The sequence below is a fragment of the Arvicola amphibius genome, chromosome X (assembly GCF_903992535.2).
Source record: "Arvicola amphibius chromosome X, mArvAmp1.2, whole genome shotgun sequence".
NCBI classification, from domain to species: Eukaryota; Metazoa; Chordata; class Mammalia; order Rodentia; family Cricetidae; genus Arvicola; species Arvicola amphibius.
Genome location: NC_052065.1, coordinates 110,143,182 through 110,168,842, shown reverse-complemented (window position 1 = coordinate 110,168,842; position 25,661 = coordinate 110,143,182). Strand labels below are relative to the sequence as shown.

General features: G+C 41.2%; 2 protein-coding genes across 5 annotated transcripts in view; one reads left to right on the top strand and one right to left on the bottom strand.

The window, feature by feature from the left end:
- Window positions 1-2,696: 2,696 nt before the first annotated feature.
- On the top strand, window positions 2,697-10,340 carry Zbtb33 (zinc finger and BTB domain containing 33). The gene is made up of 2 exons (XM_038317388.1): window positions 2,697-2,921; window positions 5,272-10,340. Exon 2 carries the CDS (start codon window positions 5,274-5,276, stop codon window positions 7,284-7,286), a length of 2,013 nt encoding a protein of 670 aa, XP_038173316.1. The 5' UTR covers window positions 2,697-2,921; window positions 5,272-5,273; the 3' UTR covers window positions 7,287-10,340.
- Window positions 10,341-10,607: 267 nt separating this feature from the next.
- Tmem255a (transmembrane protein 255A) overlaps window positions 10,608-25,661 on the bottom strand; it is a 52,808-nt gene continuing 37,754 nt past the window's right edge. For all 4 annotated transcript variants that reach the window (XM_038317492.1, XM_038317493.1, XM_038317490.1 and 1 more), the window contains 2 exons: window positions 19,295-19,438; window positions 10,608-12,715 (listed from right to left, as the gene is read on the bottom strand). In XM_038317492.1, the coding sequence (XP_038173420.1) occupies window positions 12,560-12,715; window positions 19,295-19,438 (300 nt within the window). In that variant the 3' untranslated portion in view covers window positions 10,608-12,559. The remainder of the gene's footprint in view (window positions 12,716-19,294; window positions 19,439-25,661) is intronic.

Here is a 25,661-nt window from a genome sequence, read left to right as displayed (position 1 = left end):
TGCTGGCAGAACAGTTCACATCTTGATCTGTAAGCAGGAGGCAGAGAAAGAAAACTGGGAACAGCATGACTCCTTTGAAACCTTAAAGCCAGACCCCACTGACATACCTCCTCCAACATGGACACACCTCTTAATCTTCCCCCAAACAATTCCACCAACTGGGGACCCAAGTATTCAAATATATGAGCCTATGGAGGCAATTCTCATTCAAAACACCAAACTGATGCTATATGACGTGTTTAAATTATATATTCATATCTGTTTATTATATGTCCCTCCCATTAGCATGTAAGCTGCATGATGACTAGCATTGTGTCTTGATGATAAGTATATCCACAATACATAGAACCTTGACTGGCCCGAGCTGGTACTAATTTGTATGCATTTAATATATATTAAGCAACATAATAAATAGATTTATATTGTGTTCAGACTTACACATTTTATTCTGTCCATAGTCAAAATTAATATTATTGTTTGGTCTCATCCTCCAAATGGATAAGTTCATTATCAAATATCCATTCTTTCTCTTTTTTGCCTCTCTCTCTCTCTCACTCCCTTCTCTCTCTCTCTCTCTCTCTCTCTCTCTCTCTCTCTCTCTCTCTCTCTGTGTGTGTGTGTGTGTGTGCGTGATAAGTGTTCATGTGTAGTATATGTGAACATATGCATGAAGGTGCATATGTATATATATGTGTGTGTGTGTGTGTGTGTGTGTGTGTGTGTGCATACCTGTAGAGACCAGAGAGACATGCTAATATCTTCCATTACTTCTCTAAACCTAATCATTTGATAGGTGGTCTCACAGTGAACTCAAAATTCACCTAGTGACTAGATTAACTGACCAGAGAACGCCAGGGTTACAGACCTTCCGAACTGGTTTTTATCTGGGTGCCTGCTGTAGTCTCAATATAAATGGCTCCCATAGTCTCAAGTATTTGAATATTTGGTTTTTGGTTGGTAGACCTTTTTGGGAAGAATTAGGAGGTGCTGATCTTAGTTCAGAAAGCATGTTACTGGGGTGGGTTTTGAGACCTTAAAAGACTCGGTGCCATTTTATATTTGCTCTCTTGCTTTTGGCTCAAGATGTGGGCTCTCTGCTTGCTGAGATGTTGGTTCAAGATGTGGGTTTCAGTTGCTGTTCCAGCCACCATACCTGCTGCCTCAGGTCAGTTTGCATGCCTTCCTACCCTCTAGAGCTGTATAAGCCCAAATCAATTATTTCTTCTATAAGTTGCCTTGGTCATGGAACTTTATCACAACAACAGAAAAGTAACTAAGACACTGGAATTTCTGCAAATTGGTGCAGCCAATATGTGTAACAATGAAGGGCTGGCTTGTTGGGGGTTTCTATCCTGCCCGGTTCCCACAGCTGTTTAGCCCCAAAGAAAATCACACAGAGGTCTCCATAAGTTATAAAACTGATTGGCCCATTAGCTCAGGTTTCTTATTAGCTCTTAAGACTTATATTAACCCATTATTCTGGTCTATTTTAGCCATATGGCTCGGTACCTTTTTCAGCTGGCCGGTCACATCCTGCTTCCTTGGTGGTCTGCGCAGGACTGGGAGGAATCAACTTTCTTCTTCCCAGAAGTCTCCTGTTCTCTTTGCATCATTTCTACTTCCTGTCTGGTTTTCACACCTATACTTCCTGCCTGGACAATTAGCGTTTATTTGAAAAATGATTGACAGAATACAGACAATTCTCCAGCACCAAATATGGAAACCAGTGTGGAGTTCTCTCAGAAAACTAGAAACAATCATATGGCCCAACTCTACTACCACTCCTGGGCATATATCCGAAGGATAATATTTGCTACTATAAAGACACGTGCTTATCTGCATTTATCGCTACTCTGCTTGCAATAGCTAGGACGTGAAAACAGCCTAGATGTCCATCAACTTATGAATAGACAATGAAAATGTTAACTATACACAATGAGATCTTACTCAGCTATATAACCTAGTCAATAAACAACCACCAACGGTTACATGTAAGACTCTAAGTGCTTCTGAGGTTGAAATGCTATGGGGATAATAATGAGAAACAGGAAAAGTATTATTTGCTTTCGAGATAGGGCTCATTTGACACTGGTTTGTTATTTCCGTCTTGTAAAATACTTTCATCCGTGTTTATGGATCTACTGAACCCTCTGAAAAGGGAGAAACTTGCCTTACCTGGTGTATATTTGCTGCAGATCAGATGTGATCACTGTAAATAGAAATGGAGTTAATAAGGCACTGCACCATTTAATATTAACTTAACAAGAGTTATTCGAATATAGGTTTCTTCTTAAAAGTAGACACTGTAATTTGGTTATCTTGTTATCCTACAATTTGAATTATGGGTTAAGTAAGAAATTTTAATACACAGTTTATATTTCAAGGTGGTTTAGCATCCAAGCAACACAGGCTAACGGAACAGATTTCTAATTTGGAGAAGACATGAAACTCTGAAGGTTTTTTAAGCCCTGGGGGCTTTCACGGAGTTTGAACAAACAAGACTAGCTTCCCTGCCACTTCCAACAGCGTTAGCGCCTTTCCCTTTCCCTTTCCCACACCGCCATGCGCTCCAAAAAAGAGCAGAGCACTTTAAGAGCTTCCCTATGACGGAAAGAGCCGAAGGCGGAGCATGGCGCTGAAGCGAGGACTCGGGCTCTTCCGGACAGCCCCGGACAGCTCTCGGAAGAGGAGGGTGGCTCGCCAGCCCGCGCGCTGCTCCCTCTGTCGGCTGAGTGGCGGGGTTCATAGCAGCGGCGGCTGCGGCGGCGACGGCGGCGGCAGCAGTTGCTTAGACGTCGACGGAGACTGGAGCGACATTTAAAGAGGCAGCACAAGCACCCGGGAGTCCGGCTTCTTCTCGTGGGAGGACTCTTGACCCTTCCTCGGCCTGAGGAGGAGAAAGCCGCAGCGACGCGGAGCAGGTGAGGAGCGGACTGGGGTCCGGGCGGGGGACTAGGAGCTCACCCTGCGCCTTGCATGCCCTGGCCGCGCCTACGTTTGCATTCGCCTCACTTGAACCAGGAAGCGGCGGAGTCGGAGGCTCGGCGGCTCCCTAGGCTCTTTCTTTGTGTGGGCCTGGGAGCGCTGGGGGAAGAACTGAGAGGGCGCGGCGTGGTCCCCTTGTCTGTCCCTAGCCGGAGCCGCCGGCACCCTGGGCTAGGCCTCCGGGCATGGGGGACCCCACCACCGCTACCCACTTGACTTTCACCTTTCCCTTCTGCCGGCCTGCGGGGGTGGGAGTGGGGGTGCTCTTTTTCCGCCTACCACCTGATTTGATTAGACCGAGCTTTACTAAGGGGCCCGTCGTCCTCTTTGGTCCCCATCACAGGACACAACAATACCTAGTGCTTCGCCTGACCCCCTACCCCCAACACCGTACCTTTCAGATCTAGGCCTTCTGCCTTCGCCAGCACCACCACCCCCATCCTCCCGCCTTCCGCGCTGCTGTTTGCACCTCCATCTCTATTTGCGAGAAGCTAGCCATTGCACGCAAATTGGCCTTTAAAAAACTCGATTGCCTCGAAGTTCAAAGGACGAAGAGGCAGGTGGTGGAAGAAAGATAGTGTTCAGCTGCTCCAGGAAGCCCCGCTTGGTTTGCTTCACTCTCTGACGGGTGGCTTTTATCTCTTTGCTACCTTTCATCAGCCCTGTGAACCTGCCCACAGCCAAAGATTTGTCACACAATGATGTAGGGTGTCTTTTCCAAGGTCAGGTCGTACATCACTGGGGGAGGAAAGGTATGCTACCCACTTGGGTTGATCTTGGGCCAACCCTGACAAGCAGGATGGATACCTAAACAAAATGAAAGGGAGGCTCAGTGTCACCTGGACACCTGCATGTGAGCCTTTCCGACGTTGGGAGAAAAAGTATTTGCAGACGTTAAAATCACGTGGCCATAAGTAAAGACCTGTCCACTTGAAGGTGGTTTCTGTCGAAATCGTCTTTTTTGGATTGTTGATACCTTGTCCAAAGGTCACACTTTGTAATGAATACCTTTATGGTAGCCTGTAGTTTTTTGCTTCTGTTAAAATGGAAACATGTTTCTAAAAACTCTCGACTTTTAGGCTTTGGTCTATAGTTTGTTTTTAAGTTATGATGTTGGACAGTTTTTAAAAATACAGATATTCTGCCTGCCACGTGTCTATATTTGTGTGTGTGTGTGTGTGTATATATCTTAAGTACTCAAACAGTGATATCTTCTGCAACTTTAAAAGGAAAGCATATTAATGACGAAATTATTCTTTACCAGTGTTCTTAGCAAGTCATGATTAATGCATAATATTCACATATAACACGTGTTTTGTGCTTACAAATGTTTTGATATATGCATATAGCCTTTTGCACTCTGGCCACCCTTTCCACGATATCTTGAAATGCAAAAAGAAAGTGTTGGAAGTTTCACACAGCAGAGACACTTGCTGCCTTCTGTGTGGGAATACTGCCTATGTTCCAATAAGTTACTGTTTTCATTTTCACTCTCATTTAAAGAGAAAAAAGCTCTTATACTAGAGCACATCATTTTTTACCAACAAAATATGATGTTTCTAGTTTGTATGTAAGTAAGCACTAAGAAATGGGATGCTTTCCCTTTCCATTTTCTTATTCCTTCATGAGAGTGTGTCCTGACTTCACTTGGTGCTCTGTTTAACACTGCACCTCTGGAGAGTGTAAGGGGGTGGGCATAGACTGGCAAGGGGTAGGTAAAGAGAAAGAATTGGAAATTGTGAGGTAAAAATTGCCAGTGTTTGTTATTGTCCTTGACTGTAGGGTTAACTTTTGAATCTGACCTTCCTAAGAAGAGACTTTAAATTTCAGACTTAATATGAAACACACTAAACTGTCCTGGCATTTAAACCGTTCATTTTTCAGAACTAATTTGTATGCTTTATGATGAAGAGTTTTCTTAAAATGAAAAGAGAGTTCTTAACTCTTGAGGAAAAAATAAAATTGGGGCTAAGAAAGTGAATTCTAATTTTAAGAGGGTGATTATTGAAAATATGTTTTCATGAATTTCAAAGGGAGATGACCAAGCGGATTATTGTCCAGATGCACAGCAATTTCAAACTGTCTTGCCTTTGCTCAGAGGAAGTAATATGATTGGACACATGGTCTAAAGTTAGTGTATGTACACAGCATATTTCAAAGTCAAGATGTTGTAGCAAACACTGATTAAATTCTAAATAAACTTTAATACCTTCTGTGCCTTAAATTCTAAATCATTAAGTAATTGTGGATTTCTCCTCCCTAATCCCTTCCTTCTCTCCCTTGCAGGCATGGAGAGTAGGAAACTGATTTCTGCTACAGACATCCAATACTCTGGCAGTCTGCTGAGCTCTTTGAATGAACAGCGTGACCATGGACTCTTCTGTGACGTTACTGTTATTGTGGAAGACCGAAAGTTCCGGGCCCACAGGAACATTCTTTCAGCTTCAAGTACATACTTCCACCAGCTCTTCTCGGTTGCTGGGCAGGTTGTTGAACTGAGCTTTATAAGAGCAGAGATCTTTGCAGAAATTCTGAATTATATCTATAGTTCTAAAATTGTCCGTGTTAGAGCAGATTTACTTGACGAGTTGATTAAATCAGGGCAGTTACTAGGAGTGAAGTTTATAGCGGAGCTTGGTGTCCCACTGTCACAGGTTAAAAACATATCAGCACAGGATGGTACTGATGAGACCTTACCTCCTGATTCTAGTGACAAAAACCTTGATATACAGAAGTCCAAGGATGAAGCCCCAGATAATGGGGCTACTGTGATGCCCATTATAACGGAGTCTTTCTCATTATCTGCCGAAGATTATGAAATGAAAAAGATCATTGTCACTGATTCAGATGATGATGATGACGATGTCATTTTCTGCTCTGAGATTTTGCCTGAAAAGGAGAATTTGCCAAGTAGCAACACGATGACACAGGTCCAGCCTAACCCAGCCCCTGTTGCTATTTCAGAAGTGACACCTTGTGCTAGCAATACCTCCCCCCCTTTAACAAACATCACACCTGCTCCAAAGCTTCCCACACCTGCAAATCAGGCAACTCTTAGCCAAACCCAAAGAAATGAAGAATTGCTGGTGTCTTCGGCTTCGACACATCTGACTCCTAACATTATTTTATTAAATCAGGCTCCACTTACTACACCACCGAGTGTCAGTTCTGCACTTCCAAATCATATGTCCTCTTCAATCAATTTACTTGTACAGAATCAGCCGACACCAAACAATGCTGTTTTAACAGCAAACAAGACCAATGGTGTGGAAGCAGAAGAAATTATAGATGATGATGATGTTACCATTAGCTCCAGTCCAGACTCAGCAGTCAGTAATACATCTTTGGTCCCACAGTCTGATACCTCCAAAAGTACCACTTTTGATGGATCATTGACACAGAAGGTACAGACTCCTGTAGTTCTTCAAGAGCCACCCTCCAATTCTTTAAAAGTTTCAGATGTAATTACTAGAAACACTAATGATCCAGGCTTAGGATCAAAGCATCTAACGGAGGGTCAGAAGATCATTACTTTAGATACAACTACTGAAATTGAAGGCTTATCAACCGGTTGCAAGGTTTATGCAAATATTGGTGAAGATACTTACGACGTAGTGATCCCTGTCAAAGATGACCCTGATGGAGGGGAAGCCAAACTTGAGAATGAGCTACCGAAAACATCTGGCAGTGAGCCATCAAACAAGCGTATGAAAGTAAAACATGATGATCACTATGAGTTACTAGTAGATGGAAGGGTCTATTATATCTGCATTGTGTGCAAAAGGTCATATGTCTGCCTGACAAGCTTGCGAAGACATTTTAACATTCATTCTTGGGAGAAGAAGTATCAATGCCGTTACTGCGAGAAGGTATTTCCTCTTGCAGAATATCGCACAAAGCATGAAATTCATCACACAGGGGAGCGAAGGTATCAGTGTTTAGCATGTGGCAAATCTTTCATCAACTATCAGTTTATGTCATCACACATAAAGTCAGTTCATAGTCAAGATCCTTCTGGGGACTCAAAGCTTTATCGCTTACATCCATGCAAGTCTTTACAGATCAGACAGTATGCATATCTTTCTGATAAATCAAGTGCTGTGCCTGTCATGAAGGATGATGCTATTGGGTATAAGGTTGATGCTGGAAAAGAACCTCCAGTAGGGACCACATCTACTCCTCAAAACAAGCCAATGAACTGGGAAGATTTTTTTATTCAGCAGGAAAATGATTCCATTTTTAAACAGAACGTAACAGATGGCAGTACTGAGTTTGAATTTATAATACCAGAATCTTACTGAACTCCTTTGAAATATCAGAAAGTTTGCCTTGGATTAAGGGGCAGGGATTTTAGAAGGCCTGTGAAACAAATTAAGGTGAAAACATGTTAATTTAATCTGCCATGTCATCTGCAAGTAGCCAAGTTGCATTGTTAATTTTTAGAAGCAATTTTTTTTCTAAAAGTTTGAGTAGAGATTGAACACCCTCTGAAGTATCTGTATACTTTAGCTTTCAGCTCATCTAAAAGATGGAACTTTTTAAAGGTACAGAGAGATAATTTTCTGAATAGAATTTGAAGCAGTGTAAACGTTCTTTGACAATTACTGGAATTACTAATATACCCTAGTAGAGGTTATACTGTACTAGGGTAACTTCCATGCTAGCACTTTACAGCCGAATTTTCAAGTTTCTTAATGTTAAGCCTAAGTGTGTTGTGTCTTGTATACAGCATAAAAGGTAATGAACTTCCAGAACTTGTTCAAGTAAATTTCAGAGTAAGTCCTAACTAGGTGGCTTGTTATGTCAGTCTAAATGGAGATCAGCTTCCTGCCTCTCTCCTACTATAAAATAGCCATGCAAACAGGTCTCTCCTATGAAGAATGAGTTAGTTCTAGCTAATTGGGATTAACCATTGCTTTCTTTGCCATAGTCTGTAAGAGACTTTGATGACAAGGCCACTGTATGCTTTTAAAATGGCCCTGAGCAAAAAAAAAAAAAAATGAGCTAGCAGGCATGCATGTAGTGCAAAGGGAAGGTAATACAAAGTTCTTTTGTGCTTATCTTTAATCTTCTGCTTTTATATGAAGATTTTTGTTAATTATGGTTAAAAAGTGTTCCCATGAAATGTTGTGAATTTACTATCTGAAAGCCACTGAATGCATCTTTATATGTAATGCTGGTAAATGTTGAGATTCCATAGATGAGACTTGTGTATTTTGGGTGGAAGGCTACTGGCATAGATTTTTAAAAGCTCACATTAGACTCCCCAGTAGGAAGTTTTCATTTTAAGTAGTTTTAATGGCAATCTAGCATTGTCCTTTCAACAAGGTCTTTTAGGGATTTTTTTAACCCCTTAAAATAAGTTCCAATCTGTGTGCAAACTGCTGTTATATTATAGCAGAAACTGCATGTGGAATACTGCAGGCATGTTGGTTCCAGTTTATTTTGACAACAGTATCTCCCTTCTTCCTTTAAAGATGGCACATATTTAACACTTAGAATTTAAAACTTAAGAGTAGTAATAAAAGGAAGCAGGTTGGAACAGATATATAGCTTAGCATTTATAAAAGATTTAACACATTTCTGTAAAAATTTAACCTAATTTTTTTTCAATGGAAAAAATAATAGATACTGAAAATGGTTGTGTTGCATAGTTACTAGTCATTTGTGACCTTGCTTATATATTTCTTAGTTCAGCATAGATATTTTCATTCTCCTTACAGTGTATTTTTTATCTCTTTCTTGACTTTGAACTTAAAGCTTTAATCATAATTTTTCATGCATAGGTCATTTTTTCTGGTGGTAAACTAGGTGTAAAGAGAAAAGTTTAAGTGTTTCTTAACTGGTAGCTGCGGGTATCAAGAATCAGTATTTTCAATAATACAAAGTAAAAAGGATAGCCCCTGCTTACCAAGTAGTAGAGTGGTGTACATTTATGTTTTCTGTTTGGTAAGCTTAGACCTTCAAACCATTTTCATAAACTAACTCTTAGAAAACTGAAAATCACCCTATAACTCTAGACTCTGATCTCTGTGATCACAGTATCTATTTCCTTTCTCTGTAGATATTGATGTTACTGCCTTTTGAGTATAAGGTATGCTCAGAAATGTTCCCAGTTGAAATTTCACTTTCATGAATGCAATTTCAGCAGTTAGACACAATTTCTTCTACCTGTGTGAGCGATAGTGACGTCGCAGTCTCAACTGCTAGGTAAATTAGTTTGCAGTGGTAAAACTTGCTAGTCCCCACAAGCCTATTATGGGGTTTTTGTTGTTGTTGTTTTAGTTTTTTGTTTTTCTTGAGACAGGGTTTCTGTGTAGCCCTGGCTGTCTAGTAACTCACTCTGTAGACCAGACTGGCCTCAAATTCACAGAGAGCCACTGCCTCTCCCTCCTGAGTGCTGAGATTAAAGGCATGTGCCACCACTGCCCAGCTCCCTACAAGCCTATTATAATAAACTGGGAATAATAAAAACCTCTCCATTCTGAATAACATTGGTAAACTTATTTGCCACTGCTGCTGTGGTCTGTAAATTTTGAATAAGAACTTCTTAACTCTGTGCCTACTGAACATAACTTCTGGAGTTTGCAGGGAGGAGAAGAATTATAAAGTTCAGGTGTAATTTTGCCAGGAAGACTCTTACTTGTGTTTGGGGGTCTTTGGGATATTTTAATGTTTTTATAACCAAAGTTCAGAGTTTTGTGGAGTCCACCTGCCTCTGCCTACCTAGTACTGAGATTAAAGGCATGTGTCATCACTGCCTGGCACAAAGTTCACAGTTTTTGTGGAATATTTCTTTGGACAAAAACTCTTTACTCCTAGTCATTTTAGGATTCGAAATTTGTAACAAGGTGCTGTTTAAAACCTACTGTGAAGATTTTCTGGTTTTTTGTACTCAGCTTTCTGACTACTGAATTTTCTATCTTTCAAGTGGGCTTCAATTTTGTTCAAATGCTGAATTACCTGTAGGTATTCTTGGTAGAATCTATTTAAAATAGGAAATTTGTTCAAAGAATACCGACTTTCAGCAGTCTTAAAAAAGATTATATTTTGTTATCATTTCAATGGTCACTATCCTCCACAGAGTCACTGAAGAACTTGTTCCATTGGCCTAAAAAAGTAAATAAATGACCACTGATCTGGGCATTTAAACATCATCATAGTATGTGTATTTTGAGGAATTAGATGCAAATTCAGCAGCACTGGCTTCCTTACCTCTGTTCATTTTCCCCAATACTGCAATGTTCATATTTGTACAATCTTTCTTATCATGACTTAAGTTCTGCTTTCCATTAACCATACTTGACATTAGTTCATAGAGTTTGTTATGGTGAAATAAAGCATATTCATTCTCATGTTTGAGTGCATTTTTTACAAGATTATTGTGAATGAACTACATAGGCTTTCTGTCCTATTGTTTTTCTGGGTTTTTTTTTTTCATAGCAGGAGAAAAGCTGTGTTTCTGATGACAGCATGGTAGAAATTAACATTAGGTTTTGTGTATTGGTTAGACATGTCCCATTGTTTCTCAAACCGTCATAGTCAAAAGTGAGTTGTCATTGCCAGTTGTTTTAGAGTAGCCACTGGACTTTCGTACACACCATGAATGCCTGTAAAGTGCATAGGGAGAAGGATAATTTTATTAATTTGAAACATCACAAAAGCTGTCTGGGTTTCCAACATGGCAGTGATACAGATTTTAAGCAATATCTAGTTTATACAGGTTCTGAATTAATATTTTAATATTTCATGCCCAGTTCAATACTTTAAAGCAGAATTAGGAAGAAAGCAGTAAATGTTACAAAATGCAGTCAAGATACATTGGAAATACAAATTCCTTCATTACAGCAAATGTTTGGCAGAATAGTGAAGCGGCAAATATTAATTTTCCTAAAGTAACATGCACTTTATATAATCCAATGTAATAAAAAAAGCTGCTCAAATTAAGTGTTAGAAAATCTATACTGTTTCAAGATATTTTGTAAAGTAAGAAAAATACATAGAAATGAGTCATAGAATCTTAATACTTTAAGAAATGTGATCATTGAAGATATACTTTGTAATGGTGCCTTTAAAAATCTACACATTCACTAAAGCAAGAGATAAAGTTTAAATGACAAAATACTGTTAGGTATTACAAGTTGATGTTTGTATAAGAAGTCAATTAATTATTAGTCCTTTTTTGAAATCCAGTAGAATTTTATTATGTTCAGAACTGTAAAAATAACCATAATTTTGTATAACCTAAAAGGGTTGTGGCCTTTTGGATTTGAAGTCTGGATAGGACAGTATGGTGCTGAAAGGTAAACTCAATAGTTCCTGTGAACAGTGAGTGCACTTGTTGTGCCTTGATTCTTGGTGACCAGGTGTCTACAAGGTAGATGGGAGCACCAGCATTTATCTGCCACCTCCAACCGGCAAAGATGGGAGGCAGCGAAATGGGCTGGAAATGTTTCCAGTGTATGTTCTGTGTTTGCTGAACTGTCTAATTAGGAGTCCTCTGTATCTCCTGTACGTTTACATAATACAAGTGTAGGATTATCAGTCTCCCTTTAAACCAGTTCTCAGGTTAAAATAAAATCCTAGTGAACGTGTTCATGCTGGAGTGAAGGCATGGGTGCCAAAGTGTCTCTAACTCAACAGCTTGATGGTTTAAAGCTCTGTATAATTAAAACAGCTGTATAACTGCCACAGTGTGCCAGATGGATTTTAAATGCGGAACACTTAAGAATTTGTCAAGTTGGCTGCATTTAAGGTCTTGAAGACTTGAAATGGCATTGTAACACTTTCATAATCTTGAATTGAATGCTGTCACAATTGATCTCAACAGGGGAAAAAGGACCAATAAGAGCAGTGGCATTAAAATACAGATGAGTTTTCAAGGGTGGGATGCAGGATCGTGCGGTTTGCTGGGGTTAAAGCACAATATCCAAAGATTAAATAGTCACAAAGATAAGTAACAATTCATATCACGACCCAGTCTAATCTAGCATTTTTAAACTCTGAATTTCAACTGTAAGATTTGTATCTCCAGTAGCAAATGTGTTTTATAATAATGCAACATATAATAGAAACACTGTCTCCTAAGTTGTCCATTTTATACTGAGATCTACTGAAAACAGCACACGTTTGCTCTGTATTTCAGTGCTTCTGAATCAGCCAGTCCTGATCTCCCACCACTCACGGTGAGGGACTATTGCACTTTTCCCCTTAGGAGGTACCAGTAACAAAAGTTGAGCTGAATGATCACAACAGCCATTTTTACAAGACTCAGAGAAGAACAGAGTAAGATATGGGCAGCTTTTTGTTAATATCCAGACATGAGCAAACAAAAATCCTAGCCAAAACTTTCTGTGTCAGAACTACTTCCCTTCTTGAAAGCATTGGGTTTGGCCTAGCCAATCCTACCCTTCCCTTTTAATGAATAAGCTCCATCCCTTTCTTTCCCTAGCCTGGCAAGCTGCTGTAAAACTTTATCATAAGAGTCACACTTTAGATGTTGTACCCTACACACTTCCACTAAAGCAGAAATACAAAAGCCACAATAATCTCAATAGCCGACAGCTGCTCCTCCTTAAGGACTGTAAGGTGGTGGCTTTTCAAAAGGCGGGTAGTAGGGTGGAGAATAACGGGGCGGTGCGCTGGAGGACCACATGTAGCTAGGCGAAGGAGAGGCGGACTGGGGCTCCTGCTCATCAGAGGGAGGGGAGGGTGGAAAGACACTGGAATGCTGTGTAATGAAAAAGAAAACAGCTTAGGCAGTGAGCTTGCAATCCCTTCAACAGACATTGCTATTTAAAATCTGTTTCTGTTTAGAAAAACAGCTCAAATCTTAGGGTGTCAGTAGGGGACAGGATAGGTCTGCATCAAATCACTCAGGTTGCAAACTTCATACAGAAAGTTTTGGGGATCCTCTTCCCCCTTGACCTTTACTTCTAGACAGTCATTCAATCCTGTTGCTTCAGTGTCTTGAAGACATCACTTCATTTTCTGCATCTGTCACTCAAACCATCGATACCTCTGTCCTAACTTATGCTCAAAGCATTACAAGCAGTGTTTCAAAAAGTCTTGGCCTTAAGATGTTTAATGAGGTTAAGGAAAAAAACTTTTCTGTGGGAATATATATCTACCATTGGGAAGTCCAGGGCTCGGGGGCCCATATCATAGACTAAAACGGAGGTTACACAAATCAATTGGCTTGCTTGGCTCTCAAGCCATGAAATCCTGTTCCATATGAACTACCATCCCTTTCATTACTCACAAACTCACCATAGATCAGAAAACAATGATTAACAAGGGCATGGGGGTGAGAAACCAACGCTAAGAATGAGGAGCAGTGTGTCAGTTTGCAGAGAAACTGGGGGGTTCAATTTCCTTTTTTGTGATCGAACCTTGGGAAGGGAACAGATGTGGATTTTTAAAATTAACCTAGAGAGTTACAAAAAGAATAATATTAAGCAAGGTGTCTCTAAGTCAGACAAAAACTTCACATGCTCTCAGATGTGGATACTGCCCTGGAAAGAATATGGGGGTGAGAGGTAAAGTGTAGATAAATCCTGAAAAATAGGAGACCAAGAGAGGATTAAAGATAGTTGACAGAAAAAGAGGAGTGTGAGGACAGAAAGACACATAGAGCATGAAAAAGGAGCGATGGGGAAGCTAGAGCATGAAAAAGGAGCGATGGGGAAGCTAGAGGGGTCGTCAGAGATAGCAGGGTTGAAGACCTGAGAGGGGAGAACTGCTAAAACACTGTGTTTGAAAATGCCATAGTATCTAAGGCCTTTTATGCTGATTTACTATTTCTTAAATGTCCAAGTAAAAATGTGAGGCAGGTTAGCTAAGGGCATTTTGCCTGTCTCTCTTCCTATGTCTTTCCGTGTAACTTGCTGTTAAGGGAAATGACTTCTGAAGGGAGGAGAGCATGGCACAGGTAGCTGTTAACAGGTCCAGGGTGGCATCCTGTTTCCATGGGCTCAGTCTGAAGTCTGCCTGTCCCTGAGCGAGAGATCTTGGCACAGTTAATGGGTATGTTTGTGCTCATTGTTTTCTCTTCAATTGAGATTTGATATGTGATGAGATGAGTGAGCATTAGCTCAGCAAGAAAACAGTCCTCGTCACATAGTCAAAATTCAGCATTTAAAAATATATTAAAACAACCAGTGAATTGTCATAAGGACGATCACTTGTCTCTGTTCCATGGCCAATGGCCACCCATAACCCCAATAGTTCTCCTGCTCAGGGACAGTTTTCTCTTCACTGTTCTATTCCCCAGAGCTCAGAACAGTGCTTAAAAAAATAGTAAGTGCTCAATAAATCTTGAATGACTGATTGTTCCTTCAAGAGAATATATCAGGTAACCTTGGCCATGCCTTCTAAAACTAAAATCCACTGCAGAGTCGTACTAGAGCGAGGTTAAGATGAGGTCTCACGTATGGAGGGAACTACAAGGACAGTAAGAGTTAGGAAACCAATTCAGGGTCTCAGAAAGAACAAAGCTAGCTTGAACCCGGGATAAGACTGTAGGGATTCTGGTGTATCTGACTCCATGAGGAGCTGGTCATTTTTTTTAGAGCCACTTAGACTAAATTTTCTCAAGCACTCAAGTGCTGTTTCACATGGAGGTGGGGGTCACGTCTTTACTTGGTCTAGCCAGAGTTTCAGTTGATCGTATCATTTTTCCATGTTTGTAGCAATCTCAGGCCGGCCCTGGCATGTGGCTTCTAGTGCGTGAGACCAGTTAGTTGATGGAGTCTAATCCCCATGCCAGACCCCTGTACTCCTGGGAAGGCAATGTCTAGATTTCTAGGCGCTGTATGAGACTGAAATACCTTCATTGCATCATGTTAGGGGTGAGGAGGGAGGCGCAATCCTCTTCCTTCTCCACCCTTTCCATTTTTGAGCTTAAGAATGACTGGATTACAGAACCGGGAGAACCTACAACTTGAGAGAGTGGACCCAAGAAAAACAAGATGTCCTCCTAACTCTAAACTGCCTCCTCCCTCCAAGAAGATATCCTTTACTAAAACAGTCCGGTTGTGTGTTGTTTAATAACAGGGTTAAGTTCTGGGAAAAAAATGCATTGTTCGATCATTGAGCAAACTTGTTCACTTAAGTATAACTATGGTGTCACTCCTGTCACTATCTGCCCTCACCATGTTGGACTGTTTGTTCCTCTAATGGGAGATAAAATAACCCCTTCCTAGGCTGGGTGCAGTGACACAGGCCCTTTATCTCAAGAGGTAGAGGCACAGGCAGGTGGATCTCTGTGAGTTAAAGGTCAGCTTGGTCTATATAAAGAGTCCCACACCAATCAAGACTCCATAGTGAGATCATATCTCAAAAAGAGAAAACACAACCAAATAAATAAATAACCCCTTTCTTCTATGTTGTCACACTGACAAGAAAAGTAACTAATAGATCCTCCTTTTCTTTCCCTTCTCTCTTGTCGCTTTCTTCTACTAAGAATGTTTCTCTTAACCAGAGAGGAAAAGAAAGCCCACAGGGCCAAAGATCTCTGTGTCTGGGCATGTATGTGGCACTCTGCCCTTTCTAAATCCCACTCTGGGGATGGCAAAGAGGCAGCAGGGCGGTTTTAGGTGTTCGCAGTCGCAAAAGGAAAGGACAAGTCCCTGCAGTAGAGCTCAACTCAGCTGTGTCCTGAGAGCCATTCAGAGGCTCCTGTGGGTAGCAGCTGCCGTGGGTAGCACGTGGGGCACTTTGATAACAGAGCAGGTAGAACAGCCGCCTCTGGATTTTCATTTTGCAGTTTCGTCTTTGGTAAATACTAGGGGGTGGGTAGCAGAGAAGAGGTGATTCTCATTTCCCTCTGAGGTCAGAATTGGAAATCCAAAGGATAAATCTGAAGGTTCCTGGCAGAGCTAGGGAGCTAACTGGCTGCAGTCCTCATACCCTTGGGGGTTGGAAAGGGAAAAGGCCCACAGTACCAGTGCATAGTTTCCTAGCAACAGGCAAGCATCTTGAGAAATACTTGGCTTTGTTGCAGCTAGAGAGCTGGCTGGATGTGTTTTGGTTCCTGCTTGAGAGTTGAACTTTACTAATGCTTTGAATCTCTGCACACCACAAAGCACAAGAAACATCTAAGTAGCCAGCCCACTGCTGGCCTAGTCAGCTCTGGCTTTCTGAGCTGCCTCCAAGGCCTGGGTGGCCATTTAATGTACTTGTAGATAACGTGCTCTACTGGTGCTAAGCAGCCACCCTTCATGGACACAGATGTCTCTCTATTCCCCACCTCCTCACCTGCCCCATGCTGTCCACATTCATGAATATCTATGTGCATTCTGCGAATGTGTGCACATCTCTCTTCACGGGGGGCATGAACCTTTTACTCCAAAAGGTGCCCTGGCATTACCTACCGACTGACTAGTTAGAGAAGTTGTGTCCCAAAGCGGGGAAATGAAAGCATTTGTTGATTTTTTTAAAAAGCATCCCCCCTGCATTCTGCCCTGGAAAGAAAAGGCTAAGCAAATGGAAGAGGAGCAGACAAAAAGGACAGAGGAAAATGAGGAAGAAAGAACGAGAAAGGAGAATATAGGGGAAAGTTGAGAAGGGATGGGGGAAATAAAGACAAAGCAGAAATGGCTTCCTGAGCTTCAAGGTAACCTGTACCTTTAACTCCTCCCAGCCCCACAGGATTGAAGCAATCCTTTTATTAAATGGGCTCCTTGTCTACTCAGTGTCATTTTAATGGCTGCAGTGAAGCATCCTGTACTCTCGGGTGCCGAATAAAAAACATAAGCACCGCTGTTTGCACTTCTCATAGGCTGAGATTTTTGAGCTTAAACTTGGCAGTTCACCAAATGGACAGAAAAGGGACAAGTTCGTGAGTAAAGTAGAGGAACTAACCCAGCAGTCCAGATTGGGAAATATGGCTGGAAACCTGCAAGGTTTTAGGTAAAACTACACTGGGTTCAATTTCTGAGCAGAAGCAGGAACTGATCATGCCCTATAGAGTTTGGGCTTAGCTGAAACTGAAGAGGCCATAGGGAAATGATTTCAGAGGGCAAGAGAAGTCGTGCTGGGGAGATGCGAAAGGAGGCTAAAGTCTTCTCAGCACATAGGCTTCCTGTTTTGAAGTACAGGAAGTTCACTAGAAGTAAGGGCACATTGGAATGCAAGACTGAAGTAGTCCGTTGCCCCACACCCAGGCCTCACAACTTCCTCAGGGCCTAACTGACCCAAGACAAACCCTTGTCCATTTCTCACCACAAGAAACGTTTCCCAGACTTCCTAACTGGATCATTACCCAACGAAGACAGAATTTTGAGGGACTAAAACAACCCCTGTGAGGGGCTGGTGAGCAAAGGCATTTGCCGTCAAGCTTGATGACCTGAATTTGACTTGGGACCCACATGGTAGAAGGAGAAAGCCAACTCACGCAAGTTGCCATCATTGCTTCACAAGTACATGAATGTGAATTCATGCATACACACACACACACACACACACACACACACACTTAATTAAAACCATGAACCTTTATCCTCATTCTTCTATTAACCTCACTAGAAAGAGAGTAGAAATGATCAAATCAGATAATCCTAATTAGAAATGAACTAAATGGAGGATGGAGAGATGACTCAAAGGTTAAGAGCACTGGCTGCCCTTCCAGAGGACCCGAGTTCAACTCCCAGCACCCACATGGCAGCTCACAACTTTCTACAGCTCCCGTTCCAGGGGACCTGACACCCTCACACAGACATGCATACAGACAAAAAAAACCACCAATGCACTAAAAAATAAATAAATTAGAAAGAAAAAGGAATTAACAAAATGGAGAAGTCTTTCAGACAAAAAGTCTTAAAACATCTGACTATAACAGAGGTCATTTTTAACCTGAGAAGAGCAAGAGGAAGCTGTGGCCTCTTTTTTGGACAGGCTCACTCTTCTATAGGTTTGTCTCACAGAATTGGTGTGCATTACTGACTATTGTTTTATTCATCCAGGATCACATGCAGACATTCCCCGGTCTTTTGCATGTTTTAGGTCAAGACTGGTATTTCTTTCTTTGAAATTATGAGTGAGTGTACCATTGGGAATAAACAAGTGTTCAATGTATATACCAAGTTCTAGAGACAAAGAAGTCAAACATATTCCAAGACCTGCACCATAAGACTCTAAAATCTTTTGATTCATGAAGTAGGATTTAAACAGAAAATGATGGATGAATATATGCTTGAGTATCTTAAAAAGGAATTTTCTTTTAAGAGTTTGTGGTAACTGTTACATGGGATATTACTATTCCTAGTTAGAATGTTCATCACAAGATCTAACTTCCTCAAATCAATACAATTTACTTTGATATGAAAATGAAATGGCTCATCATGGAGGCTCACATCTATATTTCCTGCATTTAAGAGACTGAATAATAACTTATGATTCTTGTTATATATGGTTTAGAAGAGTTCCCTAAAAGTCCAGGTGTTGAAGGTTTGGTCCCCAGCACTCTGAGGAGGTGATGCAACATTTACAAGCCTACATGATCTGGCTAGTTAGTCACAGACAGAAGCCTCCAAAGCTGTGCTTGAAAATGACCATCTCCTGTTTCCTAGCTGACTGCAATATCATGGGTTTTGTCATAGTGAAGGAAAGCTGCCACCACAATCACTGTTAATATGTAAAGACCCACTTGGCATGGCTCTCCAACGTGCCTCCTCACTGCGCACAGTGAATTCCTTGTGCCCTTTTTATGCTTCCATGTCTCTGCAGTTAGTCCCATCTCAGAAGAAAAGGTTGAAAATGTAAGTTCGGTAACACTATTTCTGACCTATGCCATAAGGCAACATATAGGAGAGAAAATTGTTGTAAAAATATTTTCTCTATGTAGTTCTAGTTAGCGTGTTTGAAAAAAACCAAAGGACTTCATCATTGGAGGTCTGATTCATACCTCTGTGTGGCTCAGAACATGCTTAGGTCAAGCATCAGGGCTATGGCTCTCACCATGGCAAAAGCCGTTCTTGAACAGGGGTCCATTTCCCAGCCAAATTATCTTCTTAGTGTATTTAAACACAATCTGAGCAACCTGACTCCTACCCCTCCTCTGTTTTCCTCTCATTCTATTTCTTCCCTCATGCTACTCCCACTTTCTTGTGCCTTCCATCATTGCCTCCCTGCAGGTCCTTAATCACTGCTTCCTACAAGCTGATAAATTCCATTGGGGAAGAGCACCTGAGCTAATTCCTATCAATTCCAAAAGCAACGCAAAGATTCTATAAATAAGTCAGGGGCAATAACAAGGGCTGGGTTACAGCAACGGGGACCAAGAGGGTTTTTTTTCTCTCTCCAAATATACCTGAAAGTCATAAGCAGAATACGGTGGCAGATGAGGAGGGCTATGGTAGTAGGTATTGTACGATGTCACTTGGGGACGAGCATAGTAAGAAACAGTCGGATGGGCATTTTCAACAGAGCAGTTCAGTGCCGGAACGGTAGGGTTCTGCAGAGAAACAAATTAGAAACAATATATTACATACCATCATGATTAGGCAAATGGTTAAATAAGCCATAGCACGGACATTATAGCATATCACCCAGCTAGCAATAAGCAAATATTTATATTTAATGATATAAATAAATATTACTGATATTTGTTTATAATAGCGATATTATAAAAAGTGATATTTAGTGATAAATATTTATACTTATATTTAGATAATCAAAGACCTATGTATAATGGCAGAGAAAGCTGTCCAGAATACATGGTTATTTATTTTATATGTATGAATGTTTTGCCTGTATGTGTGCCTATGCATCCACATGTGTGCCTGGTACCCAAGGTGGCTGGAAGAGGATGTTGGATTCCCTGGCACTGGAGTTACAGATGATTGTGAGCCACCATGTGGGCTGGGAATTCTGGGTCCTCTGGAAGAGCAGGTAGTCCTCTCAAGCACTGCGCCATCACTCCAGCCTCTGATGTTCTGTTTCTAACTTCGATAGAGCTCCGTGGTTGAGCGTTTGCCTAGTATGTGCAGGGCCTTGGATTCAGTGCCCAGTTCTGCGGAAAGGAAGGCTACTGTGATAAATTATTGTAGTGTGCTCTAGTTTATGTTTCAAAACCTCGGTTACATATTTATATGTGTAAAGGCAAAGAAATTAACCTGGAAAGATTAATAAACTGTTATTAAAAGTTACCTCTGCAGAAGGAAGTAATATTAAGAGGAAAATTGAAACTCTTAACTTTCTATTATATATGCCAATATTTTTGCAATTAATATATATTGGGTCATTTTCCTTAAGCTTTAAATTTGTTTTAGATTTATGTATTTTATTTTATGCGTCTGAGTATTTTTGCCTGCATGTATGTATGTGCACCCCATGCATGCCTGGTACCCACGGAAATCATAAGAGGGTGTCAGATTCTCTAAAACTAGAGTTACGGGTGGTTGGTTATGAGCTACCATGTGGGTGCTGGGAACCCAACCTTGGGCCTCTGCAAGAGCAACAAGTGCTCTTAGCCACTGAGCCATCTCTCCAACCGCTCCACCTTTTAAAAAAGATTTATATTTCTTTATGTGTGTGTGTAAATGCATGCACGCACAGGCATGTGTTTGTGTGTGAACATGTGAGGGCACTGTCTGTGCTGATCAGAAGATTGCATTGGCTCCCTGAAGCTGGAGTTACCAATGGTTGTGAACCACCACATAGGCAGTAAAACAGACTTGGGTCTTCTGCAAGAGCAAGTGCCCTCGGCCTCAGAGACAGTACTGCACTCCCCATACTCCCCAACTTTTTGCTGGAAGAATCCAAATCTACGGAAATGTTGAACTCATTTGAGTGACATTTCCATTATTTTTGCAAATAACGCAGTGTATGAATGATTTCTGTCTTTGCTATAACCTGCTGACAAGAGTTAAAGCCACTGTCATCCATTTGTGTGGACAGTCAAGAGCTGTCTGAAAAGTGGACTTCTTCCTTCCAGGATGTCTCTAGACTACATTAGCACCGAGAAGGAGCTTTGTTTGAAGCAGTGAAAACCTGTGGGTAGGTTTTGGCTGTGGCACCGGCAAGCATGTCAAGGTATTGACAGGGAAACTCCTTTCCAGAAAGTTTCAGCAGAGTTCTGTTGCTCTGTTGCTTAGGTGTTCTGTGGGCCTAGAGGTGTGCAGAGCTACAAACCTCAGTCATTACAGTGCACCTCACAGGTGCCTCTTCTGTGGGAGAGGCTTGAGATCTTGGCTTACTTTACAGATGAAGATCTCAGAGAAGTGCTCTTCTTTCACCTCCAAAATTCAAAAAAGACATTTTGCCCCTGAGGAAGTATCAGAAAGTATGTTTCTTTGGTCTCCTGTCTACTAGAAAACTACCCTGCCAGCTGTTACAAAACAAAACCTTCTATCCAAATAAACCAAGCCTAACCAGAGGAGCGCAAGCCGACAATGTAACTATTATCTGTAAAACGTTTTCAAGTGCTCAGTAGGCCAAGGGTTCAGGATTGTGTCTGAAAGAAAGTGAGCTATTACAGAGAAAGAAGCACAGAAGAACATTAAAGGAAGATTGAGTGCCTGCCGGATAGATGCTGAGGAGTCCAGGATAGAGGGTATAGAGAAATGGGCAGGGCAGCAAAGGTGAAATGAATCGGCAGGGATGAAGCAACAAAGATGGCCAAAGACTGATCTAGCTATATTTCAAATGGATAATAGGATTTTAAAACATGCTTGTCAGTATTCGTGTGTACACATAGGACTGTGTGTGTGTGTGTGTGTGTGTGTGCATTTGTGTGTGCATGTATGTTATTTCAATTGAAACAATTCTGGAGATCAAATTGTGATTCTATTCCCCATTACTGCTCAGTAACTTTCGGAGCTCATCAAAGCAAAGGTTACTAGGAGGCGCAGGAAAAGATGAAAGCAATCTTCTGTGACAAAACTGAGTACACTAAGACAATGGTCATAGACTTTGGAAAGAATGCCAGTTTTATTCTTCTCCAAATTATTCTAAATCAGAGACACTGGTGACTTGGGAACAAAATGTACAGATGTGTTCACTTTTTAGAGTCATCTCAAATCCTCATATCTTTGATCAACAAACATTGCATTGGACATTTCCTTCGGTTCAGTCTCAAACGTTTATGGCTAGGGTGTGAAGACACCCTCCTTTAATTTCAGCTCTGCAACAACGCTGCAAAATAGTGGCTCCTAGGCCATTGTGTTTAGGTGCTGCCAGCTCACAGCATTTGGCTCCTATCCTCCCATCAGCCAGCACCCCTGAGCCTCCCTACAGAATCCAGGGCACTGTAATAAGGGAGCAGATATGCCAGTCTCCAACTACACTGGGACCTAGGCCAAAGATTTTGTTTTGGCTCATACATTTGTATTCTAGGACTTTCTAGATCATGTTCTCATTTTGATGACATCACCTCCTTGGTGGCCTCAAGTTCTATCCCCACTAGCATTCTTTTATTCCACGAAGCAACTATCTTTTGCCACGATCTTTGCTGTCATCTTTTCATTTCTCCCGTGGGTCTTTGGCAGAGCTTTCAGGCTTATGGTCTGATAACATCCATTATTTCTCCTGCTCTCCACCCTTACTGCTAAGGAAGCTCCCAAGCAAATAGCAGGTAGTATTTGTTACAAAGCTTAAAGAAGCAGAAAGGTCTAAACAAATGTCAGTTGGGGGCAGAAGGGATGGAGTAGGAGCAAGAGTCTATCTCGGCTCCAGTCCACAATCTGCTACTTAATTCTGGGCAAACCACTTGAGCCCACTTGATCTGTTTCTCTTGTATGGTAATTGGTTATAGTACTTACTATCTGCTGGAGGTGAGTATTGAGGGTATCTAACAAAGGTCAAACGAAAGCAAATGCACAAAAGCATTTGGAAAGGGCACACGGTCACTATCAGAACCATCAACAGACTCCTCATTCTTCTGCGCATAAAGAACAACTGCAGTTCAGAGTTCAGAGAAAGATCTATGTATGTGAGGTTATCTTATTTTTTACAAGAACACTAAGAGTGAAATCGGGAAACAGCAGTCTCTGAAACATATGTGCTACAGTAAATCATACATCTGATAAGGGTTTAGTATCTCTAACAGGAGAAGAATGCTTCTAAGTCACCAGCAAAAAGAAGAAAAACTTAACTGAAAAAAGAAAAGAAAACAGGCCAAGCCAGGCATGGTGGCCCAAGCTTATAATCCCAGTGCTCAGGAGGCTGAGGCAGGAGGATTGTGCATTTGAGGCTAGCCTGGGCTATAGAGTAAGAGCCTATCTGGGAAAAAAAAGAGATAGATAGGTATGTATGTGGGGGATGGTAAAAAAAACTAAGAGGGACGATATTTTCTAAAGAGGGAATATAAATTGTCAGGCCTGACATTATTGGCTATTATAGAAATGACAGTGGTGTACCTACTGGAATCTTTTGTCAGCAGGGATGGAGAGAAGTTTGAATCCAAGTGACTGGAGAGATAGCTCAGAGGTTAGGAGAAGTGTGAATCCTTGTATACTATGGGCAGGAATATGAACTATCTGATAGGAAAATAGATTGGCTCTTTCTCTGGAAGCTAAACATAAAAGCACCATACAATCCAAAACTCCCACTTTAAGTTTATATGGAAAACAACTGGAAATTTTTATGAATATGTTTATCAGCATTTCCCCATGGCCAAAAAATGGGCACAAATGTCCATCAATAAATTTAAAAAGGTAAATAAAATGTGGCATGTCCATAAGATGAAATATTATTCAGCCATTGAAAGAAACGAAGCACTGGTATATGCCAAAAGGCAGTTGCATCTTAAGATAACGGTCCGTGGAAGGAGTCGCACAGGACTTTGTGTATTTTATTAATCCATTTGTAGGCAACACCCAGAAGAGACGTGTCCACAATGACAGCAGATTAGTGGTTTCTGGTGGTTCGAGACAAGAGGAATAAGGAGTAGCTCACTAATGGCTACAGGCTTCAGGTAAAGAAAGGGCCATGGACAAAGCAGAGGTGATAACCATGTGGAATTTTGAGTGTACTGAATCACCGAACTGTACACTTCAAAGAGGTTGATGTTACCATTGAGATGTCCTCCTGGAGTTTTTAAGGTGAGGGAAATCTTTGGTATGACGAGAGGGTCATACCAAAACTTGGGATGGGCTTAATTTCCTAGAGCACCACCTTCTAAAGCCTTCCTTTTTCCCAATTTGCAGAACTTTCTTGAAGAAAGTCGTCTTTCTTAGGCACACTTTGACTGCACATCCCAATTCCTTCTGCCACCATGAAAGTTATTAAATCCTTCACTCGGAGAGGTTAATTAATACAAGGTTTTAACACCTCCGAGGCATATCAGCCAGCCTATTTAAAATGTTACTACTATCTGGGGCTGGAGAGATGGCTCAGTATTGTCTTGTAGAGGACCCGAGTTCAATTCTCTGCACCCACATCAGGGTAACTCCAGCCCCAGGGGATGCCCTTGACCTCAGGCCCATGCACATATACAGACATGTGCATATGTACACATAAACAATAATAAAAATAGAAGAATATAAATAAAATGTTACTATCTTAATTTTGAAAGCAGACAAGAAACAAAGGGGCAATGCCTACCTGAAAATGTGGAAGAAAAGCAAACAAATGAATTGTTAGCACCATGACTTTATGGGGTAAAATTTTCCCATCACCACCTTCTCGACTGTCTGTCTGGGGTCAGATTAGAGACTGCTATTGAGAATTCTGTTTCGAGGGGCCCTCAAAGAAGACATAAAAAAACGAGGGTCTAGAGTCCTTGGGTCCAAAGAAAGTCCCTTTTAGGCACAAAAGAACGCTGAAAGGCATATGTGAAGCAGTGGTCCTCAATTCTGCCTATGGATCAGAATTACCATTCATAGATGGGTTTCCATTTATACCGGCCAAATCAGAATGTCTAGGGGAAGGGCCCAAGCATGTGAATTTATTTTATTTTGTTTTGCTTTGATTTATTTTAATACTCCAAGGGATTCTAATATGAAGCCAGGTTAATAACCATGGCTCAAGACTAACAGCTCATAAGTGGAGATTAAAGTTTACCAGCACAGCAAATAAATTATTAGAAACATTTTGAAAGCAGACGAATAGAGCATCTTCTGCTATTGAGAGAGCATGCATTATTGAGGATTCTGAGTGCTGGTGTGCATTCGCAGTCATGCACACCAGCATGGAAAACATTTCAAAGAGAGCAACAAGAATGTGGGTAGGCTGGGGTTGAAGGCAAGACCTAACAAGCAGCTTAGCCTAGGGCTGAATCTTCAGGTACAAGAAGGGAGGGGGAAGCCTATATACTTTTACTGCAGAAACTCCACTGTGGAATTCCTATGGGAGATTAACATTAATCTTACCTACAACTAAACATAAATTCTTTTTCCTTCATTGTCTCCCAAAGACCATTAAGGAGAAAACTTACTAGGAAAGTTTCTACTGAAAGTGATAAATTGTTCGCACAAGCAGAGAGAATGGGAAGTCTGAAAAGCCCCTCTCACTCATTTTTCTCTCAAAATATGCCTCAAGATAACAGGGAGTTCATGTTAACAAGAAATATAAACAGATTGATGGCACTTCTCGCTCCAGCTTGAGATATTTGAGGGTAGCTGCATATGCTACATGAGTCCTTGGAATCATGTATCTCCATTGTCCCAAACATCCCAGCCTCGTTTTCCATCTCCCAACAGACGGCCCTATGAAATGGAAAGTTGCTTCTCTCTCTT